Source organism: Bos mutus, chromosome 26 (assembly GCF_027580195.1).
Source record: "Bos mutus isolate GX-2022 chromosome 26, NWIPB_WYAK_1.1, whole genome shotgun sequence".
Classification (NCBI taxonomy): domain Eukaryota; kingdom Metazoa; phylum Chordata; class Mammalia; order Artiodactyla; family Bovidae; genus Bos; species Bos mutus.
In genome coordinates this window covers 34,933,739-34,951,710 of record NC_091642.1, presented here as the reverse complement: position 1 = coordinate 34,951,710, position 17,972 = coordinate 34,933,739, and the positions used below count along the sequence as shown (strand labels likewise).

At 39.4% G+C, this 17,972-nt stretch overlaps 1 protein-coding gene across 1 annotated transcript in view; it reads right to left on the bottom strand.

Moving 5' to 3' along the window:
- LOC102266046 (cytochrome P450 2C21) overlaps positions 1-5,184 on the bottom strand; it is a 47,249-nt gene extending 42,065 nt beyond the window's left edge. The window contains exons 1-2 of the mRNA XM_070363414.1: positions 5,028-5,184; positions 1,603-1,752 (exon numbers count right to left, since the gene is read on the bottom strand). Of these exons, the coding sequence (XP_070219515.1) occupies positions 1,603-1,752; positions 5,028-5,148 (271 nt within the window). The 5' untranslated portion in view covers positions 5,149-5,184. The remainder of the gene's footprint in view (positions 1-1,602; positions 1,753-5,027) is intronic.
- Positions 5,185-17,972: the final 12,788 nt, after the last annotated feature.

The window sequence follows — 17,972 nt, the reverse complement described above, 5'->3', positions numbered from 1 at the left end:
GGAAAGATTCAGGGCAGGACAACAAGGGGGTGACAGAGGATGGGATGGTTGGAAGGCATCACCAACTTAATGTACATGAGTTTAAGCAAACTCTTAGGGCTATTGAAGAACAGGGAAGCCTGGTGTGCTGTGGTCCATGGAGTCACAAAGAGTCAGGTATGACTTAGTGACTGAACAACAACAGCAACTTGCTAAAACCCAATATTTACTGATTTATTAATTGCATTTCCAAAATTTTACTCTAGAAAGTAATCAGGGATGTTCAATGATTAGTATAGATTGCATTGTTTAATATTATTAACAACAAAAAACTGAAATCAATCTATGTTGCCTAAAATAAACTATGGAACATCCAAAATAATGAACTACTATTCTATTTTGTTAATAATATTCGTGATAAACATTTTAAAATTAAGCATGTGAAAATATTTATTTAATATGCTAAGTTTGAACAAAAGGGTAGAGAATAATCTATGCAGGATGAGCCTTGTTTTCTTCTTCTGCCAGATCTTCCACCCATTCCTAGATAATATGCACCAAAAGTCCAAATGATGTTCATTGACACTCTACTGCCATCTTGAGAAACTTACTCAAAAGAAGAAACCCAAATCATGGAAATATTTGTAATAATTGCATTATTTATATGAGTAACACAAAAAAATGAGGGAGAAAACCCATCTGGACCATAATATAACATTAGTAAAAAAAAAAACATGATGGTGAGTCATTGTTTAGAATATAGTGTTATTAAGTTCATGTTCTTCAAAAATTAAATACTATGGTTTACAAAAGCACATATGTGTTAAGATCCTTATCTTTCTCCTTCCCTGTCAAGTCTCCTACTCACCCCTTTCTCTCTTATCCCCTCTTCCTGTCCTGCATGGGCATCCACACACGTGTACACTGAGCAGATGTGTGCTGCTGAAGCTCCCTCCCTTCACACCCACAGAGGAGCTGTAATACAGGCCTACTCAGAGAAGGATTTGGTGCAAAGTCCACACCTGAACCACTAATTTTGGTTCAGTTTTAATAAAATATCACTGATAGACAGGACTGTACAAGTTTAAGGTGCTGTAGCATAATGACATGACATGTATATGTTGCAAAATATTTGCAATGCTTCTCAAGAAGTTACCTGAGAATTTAGTCTTTCAAGTTACTAGCAGATTACCACAATCCATGTTCTCCTCTTCTTCCTGTGCACACAGCTAACCACATTTTCCAGCTCCTCATACAGTAAGGTGTGGCCCTGTGACTCAGTTATAGCCCATGGGATATGAAAGAACTTTTGTGTGCCACTGCCATATCTCACCTATTAAAAACACTACTTGTTCTTTTCTTTCTTCTTTACTATCCCCACTACCATTCAAAGAGATGAACTCTGGGAGCCACAGGAAGGCAACCATGTGCTGAAAGCATCAAAGGCCCTGGAAACCAGGTGCTTGAAAAGGCCATTATACCAGCAACTTCCCCTCCTGCTACCGTCATGTGAGCAGGAAGTCAACTTCTGTTGTATTTGAGCCATTATCTCTCTGTAGTCTACTTGTAATAGCATTTGGTCTGCCCAAGCAGTTACTGCTAATTACATAAAGAAATACCCACCATTGGTTTTTTTTAATGCTTCCACCAAACATAAGGCTTCCTCTTGAATTCTGTGTTCAATAGTCCTCTTCCCCATCCCCATATTCCTCAAAACCATGAGGGAGAAACGCCGAGTTTGCTTCCATTTTTCTCCATTGCTGAAAACAATTCCTATATTGACCAAAAAATAGAGAAGAAAAATCCATTACTATGAATTACAGCTTAGTCTTTAAAACAGGAAGTGATAATGACACCTAACAGGGGTTAAATATAATGGTGGCAGCCTCAGGAATTCCCACTGAGCCCAATTTCACCTGCCTCCTCCTCTCTTAACCCAGTTTAGTGTTGTACTGTGAGGACTCTTGGTTTTACGTATTACTACACTCTTCCTCATCCATTAGCTCCTACAAAAATCAATTCAATTCTGTGAACCAAGTATTTTGTCTCCATTTTATTGATGAGGATGCGAAAGATCATAGAGGCAAATGCTTGCTCTATGATGACTCAGCTAACAATCCATGGAGTCCAAGTTATAGGTTAAGGTTTTATTTTTTTTTTTTTTTTTATTTTTAAACTTTACAATATTGTATTAGTTTTGCCAAATATCGAAATGAATCTGCCACAGGTATACCTGTGTTCCCCATCCTGAACCCTCCTCCCTCCTCCCTTCCCATACCCTCCCTCTGGGTCGTCCCAGTGCACCAGCCCAAAGCATCTAGTATCGTGCATCGAACCTGGACTGGCGACTCGTTTCATACATGATATTATACATGTTTCAAGGCCATTCTCCCAAATCTCCCCACCCTTCCCCTCTCCCGCAGAGTCCATAAGACTGATCTATACATCAGTGTCTCTTTTGCTGTCTCGTACACAGGGTTATTGTTACCATCTTTCTAAATTCCATATATATGCATTAGTATACTGTATTGGTGTTTTTCTTTCTGGCTTACTTCATTCTGTATAATAGGTTCCAGTTTCATCCATCTCATTAGAACTGATTCAAATGTATTCTTTTTAATGGCTGAGTAATACTCCATTGTGTATATGTACCACAGCTTTCTTATCCATTCATCTGCTGATGGGCATCTAGGTTGCTTCCATGTCCTGGCTATTATAAACAGTGCTGCGATGAACATTGGGGTACACGTGTCTCTTTCAATTCTGGTTTCCTCAGTGTGTATGCCCAGCAGTGGGATTGCTAAATCGTAAGGCAGTTCTAGGTTTTAGAACCAGCTTGTGCATTGTGAGTGAATTGTAGAAGAAACAACAAAAGGAGTCAGTTCTCAAGAGAGGGAGAAACAGTACTTGTGCATTTAGAAGGAAGTTCAAGAAAATCCATTCTTCAAATAGGGGACACAGTCACAGCTCTTTTCATTTTAACATTTTTCCTTATTTGTTAAATCTCATCCATGAAATATGGTCTTAACACCAAGGAAATTCAACATCAGACTTCCAGACTCAAGAAGAGATCAGGGGAAAAGACAATGCTCAAAAGGAACTTGTCCAAAAAGACGTTAAAGAACAACATAGAAGAGGAAAGGACCCTATTCAGGCCTTGTTTCTTTTTGTAGGAACCCAGTGACTGGCCAGAGGACTGTCTGGTATTAGGCCCAGCTACAAAAACAGATGAAAGACAATTCAAGGACTCAATTTAAAAAGCTTTTCCTAATATCATCTCTAATTAATACTCCAATTGATACTTAACAATGTTTCTTAATGATCCTCTTTTCAGAGTTTTTTGTGCTTTATGCTTTGTATTCTGCTGAGTACAAATATTTCCTGTGTTGTTGTTTTTTTTTTTTTTAAAGAATAGAAAATTAAAGGCAAGCTTGGAAATATTCCAAACCCTTATTGGTTCTGTGCATACTATGCATGTTTCCAAAAATGTTTCTTAGCATCCATGACTTTGGCCAGAAAGCAAAATGTTTGATTAATAGGACAATTTAGTCATTTCCCTCCCTTCTCTTTCTCTTTCATTATCTTCAGTTCAGTTCAGTCGCTCAGTCGCGTCTGACTCTTTGTGACCCCATGGAATGCAGCACCCCAGGCCTCCCTGTCCATCACCAACTTCTGGAGTTTAGTCAAACTCATGTCCGTTGAGTCGGTGATGCCATCCAACCATTTCATCCTCTGTCGTCCCCTTCTCCCCCTGCCCTCAATCTTTCCCGGCATCAGGGTCTTTTCCATTAAGTCAGTTCCTCTCATTAGGTGGCCAAAGTATTGGAGCTTCAGCTTCAGCATCAGTCCCTCCAATGAATACACAGGACTGATCTCCTTAAGGATGGACTGGTTGGATCTCCTTGCAGTCCAAGGGACTTTCAACAGTCTTCTCCAACACCACAGTTCAAAAGCATCAATTCTTTGGCATTCAGCTTTCTTTATAGTCCAACTCTCACATCCATACATGACTATTGGGAAAACTATAGCCTTGACTAGATGGACCTTTGTTAAGCAAAGCAATGTCTGTACTTTTTTTTTTTTTCCAAATGTGATTTTTTTTTTTTTAGGTTTTTTTTTTTTTTTTAAACTTTACAATATTGTATTGGTTTTGCCATATATCAACATGAATCCGACACAGGTATACACGTGTTTCCCATCCTGAACCCTCCTCCTTCCTCCCTCTCTGTACCATCCCTCTGAGTCATCCCAGTGCACCAGCCCCAAGCATCCAGTATCGTGCATCGAACCTGGACTGGTGATTCATTTCATATATGATATTATTCATGTTTCAATGCCATTCTCCCAAATCATCCCACCCTCTCCCTCTCCCACAGAGTCCACAAGACTGTTCTATACATCAGTGTCTCTTTTGCTGTCTCATATACAGGGTTATTGTTACCATCTTTCTAAATTCTATATATATGCATTAGTATACTCTATTGGTGTTTTTCTTTCTGGCTTTTTAAAATGCTCATTATCTTACTCTACTTTTTAAATGTTCATTATCTTAACTGTCCATAATTTAAAATGAGCATCGCTTAATTGCAAATTAATGGAACATTAGTGATTAGATGGTTTGCTTTCACTGCATTTAAAGCTTTGTAGAGATACTGTGTCACGTTCATAATTTTAAACATGGATTGATGATCCTTCATGCTTCCCAGGTGACTCAGGGATAAAGAATCTGCCTGTCAATGCAGGAGACACAGGTCCAAGAATTCGATCCCTGGGTCAGGAAGATCCTCTGGACAAGGAAATGACAATCCACTCTAGTATTCTTTCCTGGAAAATCTCATGGAAGAGGAGCCTTGATGGCTACAGTCCATGGGGTAATGACAGAGTCGGACACAGCTTAGTGACTAAACAATAACAACGATTCTTTATAGAGAAATGTTGGAATTACGATGTCGTTGTAAACTTCTCCAAGTACCTATAATTTCTCAATTCTTTAGCCTTTTTGAATCTTTCCAACCTACAATTCCCACACTCCTCAAATAAAAACATACCTAATCCCTGGTTGATGTTGTCTGCTGCTGGTAAACTGCCTCTGGCAGAAAATTCCTCACTCTGATCAATTAGGACTTGCTTCACTGCTTCATATCCATGCAACACCACAGTGGGCTTCATGCCAAAATACAGAGTGAACACAGGACCATAATCTTCTGCTAGCTGGAAAAGGTACAGGAGATGTAAGAACAGTGAGCATTTCAAAACTGAAAAAATAGATAATGTGGGAAATACTTTTAATTTTCATAAGATACACTTCAATATTCATTCATCCATTATAAAAAACTTCAACTTCTAGAACCAGTAATTTAGTATGAAATCACATATTTCCAATGGTAATTACCATTATATGACTAGTAATACTGTTATTATTATCATCACCATCAATAGTAATCCCTTATTCAGCTGCTACTATGTGACAGAGGCTATAGTATGAATTCTATATTGTTCTGTTAAGCTTTTTTCTGCCAAATCTATAATTACACCAAAATTCCTCTTCTTTCTTATAATATATACTATATATAATAAATAATACATTTCTCCTCTGGTTTAAGGAAAGGTGCTTATCTCCCCCACATGCAAACTAAAAATCATTCCTCATTATCCATTCTCCACATATTTTTAGCACCAGAGACCTCTAAGCTTTCATAATACATAAGGACATAGTCATAAACATTTTCCAGCTTCCCTGTGTAGTGATGTGAGTGAGGTCTTTCTATCATGGCAACTTATTCAATGTAAAACATGATATAGGACTTGCAGTCTTTCAGCTTGTCCAATATTTCACTCCTTCTGCTACCTTACAATTTATTCTCCGTACAGCAACCAGACTGATTTTTTCACAAAGCAAATGTTGAGATACATCACACTGATTTGATGCTAAAGACCAATGTTCTGACTCCTGTTTACATCTCCAAACTTATCGCAGAACATGTTTTTACTTACTCTTGGAGCTATAACCAGACTAGTCTTATGTCAGGGACTCCAAACATAATTAATCTCCAAATTAAAAAAGAATGGAACAAACAAGCACTTTACCAGGTTACAGTCTTATTTTCCTTATTTCATGGCTGCAGTCACCATCTGCAGTGATTTTGGAGCCCCCCCCCCCAAATAAAGTCTGACACTATTTCCACTGTTTCCCCATCTATTTCCCATGAAGTGATGGGACCGCATGCCATGATCATAGTTTTCTGAATGTTGAGGTTTAAGTCAACGTTTTCACTCTCCACTTTCACTTTCATCAAGAGGCTCTTTAGCTCTTCTTCACTTTCTGCCATAAGGGTGGTGTCATCTGCATATCTGATGTTATTGGTATTTCTCCAAGCAATCTTGATTCCAGCTTGGGCTTAATCCAGCCCAGCGTTTCTCATGATGTACTCTGCATATAAGTTAAATAAGCAGGGTGACAATATACAGCCTTGATATACTCCTTTTCCTATTTGGAACCAGTCTGTTGTTCCATGTCCAGTTCTAACTGTTGCTTCCTGACCTGCATTTAGGTTTCTCAAGAGGCAAGTCAGGTGGTCTGGTATTCCCATCCCTTTCAGAATTTTCCACAGTTTCTTGTGATCCACACAGTCAAAGGCTTTGGCATGTCAATAAAGCAGAAATAGATGTTTTTCTGGAACTCTCTTGTTTTTTGATGATCCAGCAGATGTTGGCAATTTGATCCCTGGTTCCTCTGCCTTTTCTAAAACCAGCTTGAACATCTGAAAGTTCATGGTTCACGTATTGCTGAAGCCTAGCTTGGAGAATTTTGAGCATTACTTTACCAGCATGTGAGATGAGTGCAATTGTGCGGTAGTTTGAGCATTCTTTGGCATTGCCTTTCTTTGGGATTGGAATGAAAACTGACCTTTTCCAGTCCTGAGGCCACTGCTGAGTTTTCCAAATTTGCTGGCATATTGAGCACAGCACTTTCACAGCATCATCTTTTAAGATTTGAAATATCTCAACTGGAATTCCATCACCTCCACCAGCTTTTTTTGTAGTGATGCTTTCTAAAGCCCACTTGACTTCACATTCCAGGATGTCTGGCTCTAGGTGAGTGATCACACCATCGTGATTATCAGGGTCGTGAAGATCTTTTTTGTACAGTTCTGTGTATTCTTGCCACCTCTTCTTAATATCTTCTGCTTCTGTTAGGTCCATACCATTTCTGTCCTTTATCGAGCCCATCTTCGCATGAAATGTTCCCTTGGTATCTCTAATTTTCTTGAAGAGATCTCTAGTCTTTTCCATTCTGTTTTTCTCTATTTCTTTGCATTGATCTCTGAGGAAGGCTTTCTTATCTCTTCTTGCTATTCTTTAGAACTCTACATTCAGATGCTTATATCTTTCCTTTTCTTCTTTGCTTTTCACTTCTCTTCTTTTCACAGCTATTTGTAAGGCCTCCCCAGACAGCCATTTTGCCTTTTTGCATTTCTTTTTCTTGGGGATGGTCTTGATATCAGCTCTAATTTCACTTCCTCAGAGAAACTTCTGCTAACTACCCCTCTTACCCCTAATTCTTCAAGTTACACTGCCTGTTTCGACTGTGTTTCTATTACTTGTTTTGTATCCATATGTTTACTTGCATGATTGTTTCATAAATACAAGCCTGGTGTTGGGTGGTAAAGAATCTGCCTGCAAGGCAGGAGATGTTGTTTCGATCCCTGGGTTGGGGAGATCCCCTGGAGAAGGAAATGGCAACCCACTCCAGTATTCTTGCCAGGGAAAACCCATGAAGATGAGCCTGGGGGCCTACAGTCCATGGGGTTGCAAAAGAGTCAGACATAACTTGGCAACTAAACCACAACACCACATTGTATGTTTTGACCTGGGTTCAGTCCCTGGGTTGGGAAGATCCCCTGGAAAAGTACATGGCAATGCACTCCAGTATTCTTACCTGGAGAATACCCATGGACAGAGGAGCCTGGCAGGCTGCAGTCCATGGGATCACAAAGATTTGGACACAGCTGGGCAACTAAGTGCAGCATGATGCATCCATACATTTATCTGCATGATTGTTCCATAAATACACACCTATCATCTAGATGGTAAATTCCATAACATTAGGGTTGTTTTTTTTTCATTCATCTTTGAAAATCCCAAAATCTAACATACTTATTATTGAAATTAAAAATGTGAAGTTGCTCAGTCATGTCAGGCTCTTTGCAACCCCATGAAGTGTAGCCCGCCAGGCTCCATCCATGGGATTTTCCAGGCAAGAATACTGGAGTGGGTTTCCATTTCCTTCTCCAGGGGATCTTCCCAACCCAGGGATCGAACCCAAGTCTCCTACACTGCAGGCAGACTCTTTACCATCTGAGCCACCAGGGAAGCCCTGATAAAATTAGGCATTTAGTAACTTGTTGAACATATAATATACTCAAATAACCTGTGCAAAATAATTCTTATTTACATTTTAAAGACATGGAAATTAAAATCAAGAGATATTTTTAAAACTTAACCAGAAAAAAAAAGAAAAAACTTAACCAAGGCTGTGATTTAACAACTGCATACTCTGGAGTGCTAACACAATCTTCAAAACCAGATCCAAACACAAAGAAAGGAGTTTCATTGGGCAGTACTCTGACAACTAATTGTCTCAGAGAAGCCTGATTTCAGATAATTCCTTCAAGATTTAGAGTTATTGCTCTATTAAATAGCTAAGAGTAGAAGCATTATTCATTCATTTGTTGAGATAATAGAAACTGAATTTTCCTAAATTCGGTTTTACTTATTTCCTTGATTTCAGTCTACTTTTTGGAAAATTTTAGTTTTGTCACTCTGTAAATGAGTAGATTTTTTACTTAAAGAAATTTTCATTGCCATTAAAATTACCAAAGGATAATTACTATAAAGGGAACCTATGTCACAATATTCAGCAGTGGCCACAGGACAGGAAAAGGTCAGCTTTCTTTCCAATCCCAAAAACAGGCAATGCCAAAGAATGCTCAAACTACCGCACAGTTGCATTCATCTCATATGCTAGTAAAGAAATGCTCAAAATTCTCCAAGCTAGGTTTCAGCAATACGTGAACCACGAACTTCCAGATGTTCAAGCTGGTTTTAGAAAAGGCAGAGGAACCAGAGATCAAATTGGAACATCTGCTGGATCATCGAAAAAGCAAGAGGGTTCCAGAAAAACATCTATTTCTGCTTTATTGACTAAGCTAAAGCCTTTAACTGTGTGGATCACAAGAATCTGTGGAAAATTCTGAAAGGGATGGGAATACCAGATCCCACCTGATCCGCCTCTTGAGAAACCTGTATGCAGGTCAGGAAGTAACAGTTAGAACTGGACATGGAACAACAGACTGGTTCCAAATAGGAAAAGGAGTACGTCAAGGCTGTATATTGTCACCCTGCTTATTTAACTTATATGCAGAGTACATCATGAGAAATGCTGGGCTGGAGGAAGCCCAAGCTGGAATCAAGATTGCCATGAGAAATATCAATAACCTCAGATATGCAGATGACACCACCCTTATGACAGAAAGTGAAGAAGAACTAAAGAGCCTCTTGAAGAAAGTGAAAGAAGAGAGTGAAAAAGTTGACTTAAACCTCAACATTCAGAAAACTAAGATCATGGCATGCGGTCCCATCACTTCATGGGAAATAGATGGGGAAACAGTGGAAACAGTGTCAGACTTTATTTTGGGGGGCTCCAAAATCACTGCAGATGGTGTTTGCATCCATGAAATAAAAAGAAGCTTACTTCTTGGAAGGAAAGTTATGACCAAATTAGATAGCGTATTAAAAAGCAGAAACATTACTTTGCCAACAATGGTCCATCTAGTCAAGGCTATGGTTTTTCCAGTAGTCATGTATGGATGTGAGAGTTGGACTACAACGAAAGCTGAGCACCGAAAAATTGATGCTTTTGAACTGTGGTGTTGGAGAAGACTCTTGAGAGTCCCTTGGACTGCAAGGAGATCTAACCAGTCCATCCTAAAGGAAATCAGTCCTGAGTGTTCATTGGTAGGACTGATATTGAAGCTGAAACTCCAATACTTTGGCCACCTGATGGGAAGAGCTGACTCATTTGAAAAGACCCTGATGCTGGGAAAGATTGAAGGCAGGAGGAGAAGGGGACGACAGAGGATGAGATGGTTGGATGGCATGACGGACTCAATGGATATGAGTTTGGATAATGGACAGGGAGTTGGTGATGGACAGGGAGGCCTGGCGTGCTGCAGTTCATGGGATCGCAGAGAGTCAGAGATGACTGAGTGACTGAACTGAACTGAACTGAACTGGATATAGGGTTATTGTTATCATCTTTCTAAATTCCACTATATGCATTAGTATACTGTATTGGTGTTTTTCTTTCTGGCTTACTTCACTCCGTATAATAGGCTCCAGTTTCATCCACCTCATTAGAACTGATTCAAACATGTTCTTTTGATGGCTGAATAATATTCCATTGTGTATACGTACCCTGCTTTCTTATCCATTAGTCTGTTGATGGACATCTAGGTTGCTTCCATGTCCTGGCTACTATAAACAGTGCTGCAATGAATATTGGGGTACACGTGTCTCTTTCAATTCTGGTTTCCTCAGTGTGTATTCCCAGTAGTGGGACTGTTGGGTCATATGGCAGTTCTATTTCCAGTTTTTTAGGGAATCTCCACACTGTTCTCCATAGTGGCTGTACTAGTTTGCATTTCCACCAACAGTGTAAGAAAAGGTTCCCTCTTCTCCACACCCTCTCCAGCATTTATTGCTTGTAGACTTCTGGATAGCAGCCATTCTGACTGGCATGAAATGGTACCTCATTGTGGTTTTGATTTGCATTTCTTTGATAATGAGTGATGTTCAGCACCTGTTCATGTGTTTGTTAGCCATATGTATGTTTTCTTCGGGAAAATGTCTGTTTGGTTCTTTGGCCCATTTTTTTGATTGGGTCGTTTATTTTTCTGGAATTGAGCTGCAGGAGTTGCTTGTATATTTTTTAGATTAATTTTTTGTCAGTTGCCTCGTTTGCTATTATTTTCTCCCATTCTGAAGGCTGTCTTTTCACCTTGCTTATAGTTTCCTTCATTGTGCAAAAGCATTTAAGTTTAATTAGGTCCCATTTGTTTATTTTTGCTTTTATTTCCAATATTCTGGGAGGTGGGTCATAGAGGATCCTTCTGTGGTTTATGTCAGAGAGTGTTTTGCCTATGTTTTCCTCTAGGAGTTTTATAGTTTCTGGTCTTACATTTAGATCTTTAATCCATTTTGAGTTTATTTTTGTGTAAGGTGTTAGAAAATGTTCTAGTTTCATTCTTTTACAAGTGGTTGACCAGTTTTCCAGGCACCACATGTTAAAGAGATTGTCTTTTCTCCATTGTATATTTTTGCCCCCTTTGTCGAAGTTAAGGTGTCCATAGGTGCGTGGATTTATCTCTGGGCTTTCTATTTTCTTCCATTGATCTATATTTCTGTCTTTGTGCCAGTACCATACTGTCTTGATGACTGTGGCTTTGTAGTAGAGCCTGAAGTCAGGCAGGTTGATTCCTCCAGTTCCATTCTTCTTTCTCAAGATTGCTTTGGCTATTTGAGGCTTTTTGTACTTCCATACAAATTGTGAAATTATTTGTTCTAGCTCTGTGAAAAATACCATTGGTAGCTTGATAGGGATTCCATTGAATCTATAGATTGCTTTGGGTAGTATACTCATTTTCACTATATTGATTCTTCCGATCCATGAACATGGTATATTTCTGCATCTGTCTGTGTCCTCTATGACTTCTTTCATCAGTGTTTTATAGTTTTTTGTATATGTCTTTTGTTTCTCTAGGTAGATTTATTCCTAAGTATTTTATTCTTTTCTTTGCAACGGTGAGTGGAATTGTTTCCTTAATTTCTCTTCCTGTTTCCTCATTGTTAGTGTATAGGAGACTGATGCACTGCCCACTGCGCTAAGGAGGCAGATTGTTAGTGTATAGGGATGCAAGAGATTTCTGCATGTTAATTTTATATCCTGCAACTTTACTATGTTCATTGATTAGCTCTAGTAACTTACTGGAGGAGTCTTCAGGGTTTTCTATGTAGAGGATCATGTCATCTGCAAACAGTGAGAGTTTTACTTCTTTTCCCATCTGGATTTCTTTTTTTTTCCTTTCTGACTGCTGTGGCCAAAACGTCCAAAACTATGTTGAGTAGTAGTGGTGAAAGTGAGCACCCTTGTCTTGTTCCTGACTTTAGGGGAAATGCTTTCAATTTTTCACCACTGATGATAATGTTTGCTGTGGGTTTGTCATATATAGCTTTTATTGTGTTGAGGTATGTTCCTTCTATTCCTGCTTTCTGCAGGGTTTTTATCATAAATGGATGTTGAATTTTGTCAAAGGCTTTCTCTGCATCTTCTGAGATAATCATAAGGTTTTTATCTTTCAATTTGTTAATGTGGTGTATTATACTGATTGATTTGTGGATATTAAAGAATCCTTGCATCCCTGGGATAAAGCCAACTTGGTCATGATGTATGATCTTTTTAATATGTTGTTGGATTCTGTTTGCAAGAATTTTGTTAAGGATTTTTGTATTCATCAGTGATATTGGCCTGTAGTTTTCTTTTTTTGTGTGGCATATTTGTCTGGTTTTGGTATTAGGGTGATGGTGGCCTCATAGAATGAGTTTGGAAGTTTACCTTTCTCTGCAAGTTTCTGGAAGAGGTTGAGTAGGATAGGTGTTAGCTCTTCTCTAAATTATTGGTAGAATTCAGCTGTAAAACTATCTCAACCTGGGCTTTTGTGTGCTGGAAGATTTATGATTACAGTTTCAATTTCCATGCTTCTGATGGGTCTGTTAAGATTTTCTATTTCTTCCTGGTTCAGTTTTGGAAAGTTATACTTTTCTAAGAATTGGTCCATTTCTCCAAGTTGTCCATTTTATTGGCATATAATTGCTGATAGTAGTCTGTTATGATCCTTTGTATTTCTGTGTTGTCTGTTGTGATCTCTCCATTTTCATTTCTAATTTTGTTGATTGGATTCTTCTCCCTTTGTTTCTTGATAAGTCTGGCTAATGGTTTGTCAATTTTATTTATCTTCTCAAAAAAACAGCTTTGGGGTTTGCTATGGTCTCCTTTGTTTCTTTTGCATTTATTTCTGCCCTAATTTTTAAGATTTCTTTCCTTCTACTAACCCTGGAGTTCATTTCTTCCTTTTCAAGTTGCTTTAGGTGTAGAGTTAGGTTAGTTATTTGCCTTTTTTCTTGTTTCTTGAGGTAAGCTTGTATTGCTATGAACCTTCCCCTTAGCTCTGCTTTTACAGTGTCCCACAGGTTTGGGGTTGCTGTGCTTTCATTTTCACTCATTTCTATTCACATTTTTATTTCTTTTTTGATCTCTTCTGTGATTTGTTGGTTATTCAGCCGCGTGTTGTTCAGCTTCCATATGTTAGAATTTTTAATAGTTTTTCTCCTGTAATTGACATCTAATCTTACCACATTGTGGTCAGAAAAGATGCTTGGGATGATTTCATTTTTTTGAAATTACCAAGGCTATATTTATGGCCCAGGATGTGATCTATCCTGGAGAAGGTTCCATGTGCACTTGAGAAAAAGGTGAAATTCATTGTTTTGGGGTAAAATGTCCTATAGATATCAATTAGGTCTAGCTGGTCTATTGTATCATTTAAAGTTTGTGTTTCCTAGTTAATTTTCTGTTTAGTTGATCTATCCATAGGTGTGAGTGGGGTATTAAAGTCTTCCACTATTATTGTGGTATTGTTAATTTCCCCTTTCATACTTGCTAGCATTTGTCTTACATATTGTGGTGCTCACTTGTTGGCTGCATATATATTTATAATTGTTATATCTTCTTGTATTGATCCTTTGATCATTATGTAGTGTCCTTCTTTGTCTCTTTTCACAGCCTTTGTTTTAAAGTCTATTTTATCTGATATGAGTACTGCTATTCCTGCTTTCTTTTGGTCTCTATTTGCATGGAATATCTTTTTCCAGCCCTCCACTTTCAGTCTGTATGGGTCCCTTATTTTGAGGTGGGTCTCTTGTAGACAACATATATAGGGGTCTTGTTGTTGTATCCATTCAGCCAGTATTTGTCTTTTGGTTGGGGCATTCAACCCATTTATGTTTAAGGTAATTATTGATAAGTATGATCCCGTTGTTATTACTTTGTTGTTGTGGGTTTGAGTTTATACATCCTTTCTGTGTTTCCTGTCTAGAGAAGATCCTTTAGCATTTGTTGGAGAGCTGGTTTGGTAGTGCTGAATTCTCTTAGCTTTTGCTTGTCTGTAAAGCTTTTGATTTCTCCTTCATATTTGAATGAGATCCTTGCTGGGTACAGTAATCTGGGCTGTAGGTTATTTTCATCACTTTAAGTATGTCCTGCCATTCCCTTCTGGCCTGAAGATTTTCTATTGAAAGATCAGCTGTTATCCTTATGAGAATCCCCTTGTGTGTTATTTGTTGTTTTTCCCTTGCTGCTTTTAATATTTGTTCTTTGTGTTTGATCTTTGTTAATTTGACTAATATGTGTCTTGGGGTGTTTCGCCTTGGGTTTATCCTGTTTGGGACTCTCTGGGTTTCTTGGACTTGACTTCCTTCCCCATTTTAAGGAAGTTTTCAACTATTATCTCCTCAAGTGTTTTCTCATGGTCTTTCTTTTTGTCTTCTTCTTCTGGGACTCCTATGATTCGAATGTTGGGACATTTAACATTAACAAATGAGATTGTCCTCATTTCTTTTAATTCGTTTTTCTTTTTTCCTCTCTGATTCATTTATTTCTACCATTCTATCTTCTACCTCACTTATCCTATCTTCTGCCTCCGTTATTCTACTGTTGGTTCCCTCCAGAGTGCTGTTTATCTCATTCATTGCACTATTCATTATATATTGACTCTTTTTTATTTCTTCTAGGTCCTTGTTAAACCTTTCTTGCATCTTCTCAATCCTTGTCTTCAGGCTATGTATCTGTAACTCCATTTTGTTTTCAAGATTTTGGATCATTTTCACTATCATTATACGGAATTCTTTATCAGGTAGATTCCCTATCTCTTCCTCTTTTGTTTGGTTTTGTGGGCATTTATCCTGTTCCTTTACCTGCTGAATATTTCTCTGCCTTTTCCTCTTGTTTATATTGCTATGTTTGGAGTGGCCTTTCCGTATCCTGGCAGTTTGTGGTTCCTCTTTATTGTGAAGGCTCCTTGCTCTGGGTGAGGTTGGACTGGTGGCTTGTCAAGGTTTCCTGGTTAGGGAAGCTTGTGTCGGTGTTCTGGTGGGTGGAGCTGGGTTTCTTCTCTCTGGAGTGCAATGAAGTGTCCAGTACTGAGTTTTGAGATGTCAGTGGGTTTGGTGTGACTTTGGACAGCCTGTATATTGAAGCTCAGGGCTATGTTCCTGTGTTGCTGGAGAATTTGCTTGGTATGTCTTGCTCTGGAACTTGTTGGCCCTTGGATGGTGCTTGATTTCAGTGTAGGTATGGAGGCTTTTGATGAGTTCCTATTGATTAATGTTCCCTGGAGTCAGGAGTTCTCTGGTGTTCTCAGGATTTGGACTTAAGCCTCCTGCCTCTGGTTTCCAGACTTATTTTTACACTAGCTTCAAGATTTCTCCATCTATACAGCACCGATGATAAAACATCTAGGTTAATGATGAAAAGTTTCTCCACAGTGAGGTACACCCAGAGAGATACATAGAGTTAAATGGAGAAGAGAAGAGGAAAGAGGGAGATAGAGGTGACAAGGAAGAGAAGTGGGGGAATCAGAAGGGAAGAGAGCAAGCTAGCCAGTAATCACTTCCCTATGTGCTCCCCACAGTCTGGATCCCTCATAGATGTTCACGGAGTTACACAGAGAAGAGAAGAGGAAGGAAGGAGACAGAGGTGGCCAAGAGGATAAAAGGGGGAATCAAAAGGAGACAGATCCAGCCAGTAATTAGTTCCCTAACTAAGATCATGGCATCTGGTCCCATCACTTCACAGGAAATAGATGGGGAAACAGTGGAAACAGTGTCAGACTTTATTTTCGGGGGCTCCAAAATCACTGCAGATGGTGATTGCAGCCATGAAATTAAAAGACACTTACTCCTTGGAAGGAAACTTATGACCAACCTAGATAGCATATTCAAAAGCAGAGACATTACTTTGCCATCAAAGGTCCATCTAGTCAAGGCTAATGGTTTTTCCAGTGGTCATGTATGGATGTGAGAGTTGGACTGTGAAGAAAGCTGAGTGCTGAAGAATTGATGCTTTTGAACTGTGGTGTTGGAGAAGACTCTTGAGAGTCCCTTGGACTACAAGGAGATCCAACCAGTCCATTCTAAAGGAGATCAGTCCTGGGTGTTCATTGGAAGGACTGATGCTAAAGCTGAAACTCCAATACTTTGGCCACTTCATGAGAAAAGCTGACTCATTGGAAAAGATCCTGATGCTAGGAGGGATTGGGGGCAGGAGGAGAAGGGGACAACAGAGGATGAGATTGCTGGATTGAATCACTGACTCAATGGACATGAGTTTGAGTAAACTCTGGGAGTTGATGATGGACAGAGAGGCCTGGCGTGCTGCGATTCATGGGGTTGCAAACAGTCAGACACGACTGAGCGGCTGAACTGAACTGAACTGAAGTATTCTCCACAGCCTGGAACACACAAAGAGATTCACAGAGTTGGGTAGAGAAGAGAAGGGGAAGGGAGGAGATAGAGGTGACCTGGTGGAGAAAAAGCAGTCAAAAGGGGTAGAGAGCAATCAAGCTGGTAATCTCGCTCCCAGGTAAAAACGGGTGCTGCAGATTGGGTTCTTAAAGGTATAAAATTGATAACAAATACCAAAAAGCAAAGATTAAAAATCTAGAGTAGAGGTTAGGTTCTCAAAAATACAATATTTAAAAAACAAAGTCACAAAAATTATAAAGTATATATATATATATACATGAAGTTTGTTTAAAAATAGGGTCTTTTTTTTTTTTTTTTTCTTGGCAAGGTAATAGTAGGTTATAAATGTGGAGAAGGCAATGGCAAGCCACTCCAGTACTCTTGCCTAGAAAATCCCATGGATGAGGAGCCTGGTAGGCTGTAGTCCATGGGGTCACTACGAATCAGACGCGACTGAGTGACTTCACTTTCACTTTTCACTTTCACGCAATGGAGAGGGAAATAGCAACCCACTCCAGTGTTCTTGCCTGGAGAATCCCAGGGACAGCAGAGCCTGGTGGGCTGCCGTCCATGGGGTCGCACAGAGTCGGACATGACTGAAGCGACTTAGCAGCAGCAGTAGGTTATAAAAATGAAAATTAAAGCAGTAATAGAGGACTTAAAATTTTAAAAAAAAATTTTTAATGATAATTAGTAAAAATATATCTAGGACTTTCTCTGGAGCTTTTGTGGACAGTGTGGGGTCAGTTCATTATCAGATAGTTCCTTGGTCTGGCTTATACTTCTCAAGATCTATAGGCCCCTTCCTATGTAGTCAGTGCTAACTATAGGGTTTTAATCTATTGCACCTGTCAGTCACTTCCAAAGCGGTTCCCTCTGTTTATTTTAGCTTCTTCTGTTTGCTGGTCTCTTCAGTGTCTAATTTCCACCCTGACACAAGGGGGCGGTGGTGGTCACTTTTTTTAGGCTCACTTGTTCAGTACTGCTGTGGGGAGGGAGGAACATTGCTAACAAATATCACTGGCATGTGTGGGGAGTGCTTGCAGTGTCTGCCACACTGGGCTTACCCCAACTCACAGCGTGTGTGCTTTCCCAGTCTACACTGCTCAGGCTCTAGGTTGCTCTGCCAGGAACTGTCTGAGGCGGGCCCTGGGTTGCATGCACTTGTCAGGTCTAAGCAGCTCAGGTTCAGGTTCTTGGGTACTCCACAAAGGCACAGACTTGGTTGGACCTGCATTTTGTGCCCTTCCCAGGTCCAAGCAGCTCAGGTGACCAGGTGCTTGGCAAGCACAGTCGCCCCCAGTTGGAGGCTGCATCTTATCACCTCCCCAGCCACTCTTTTCTGGGTGTACAAT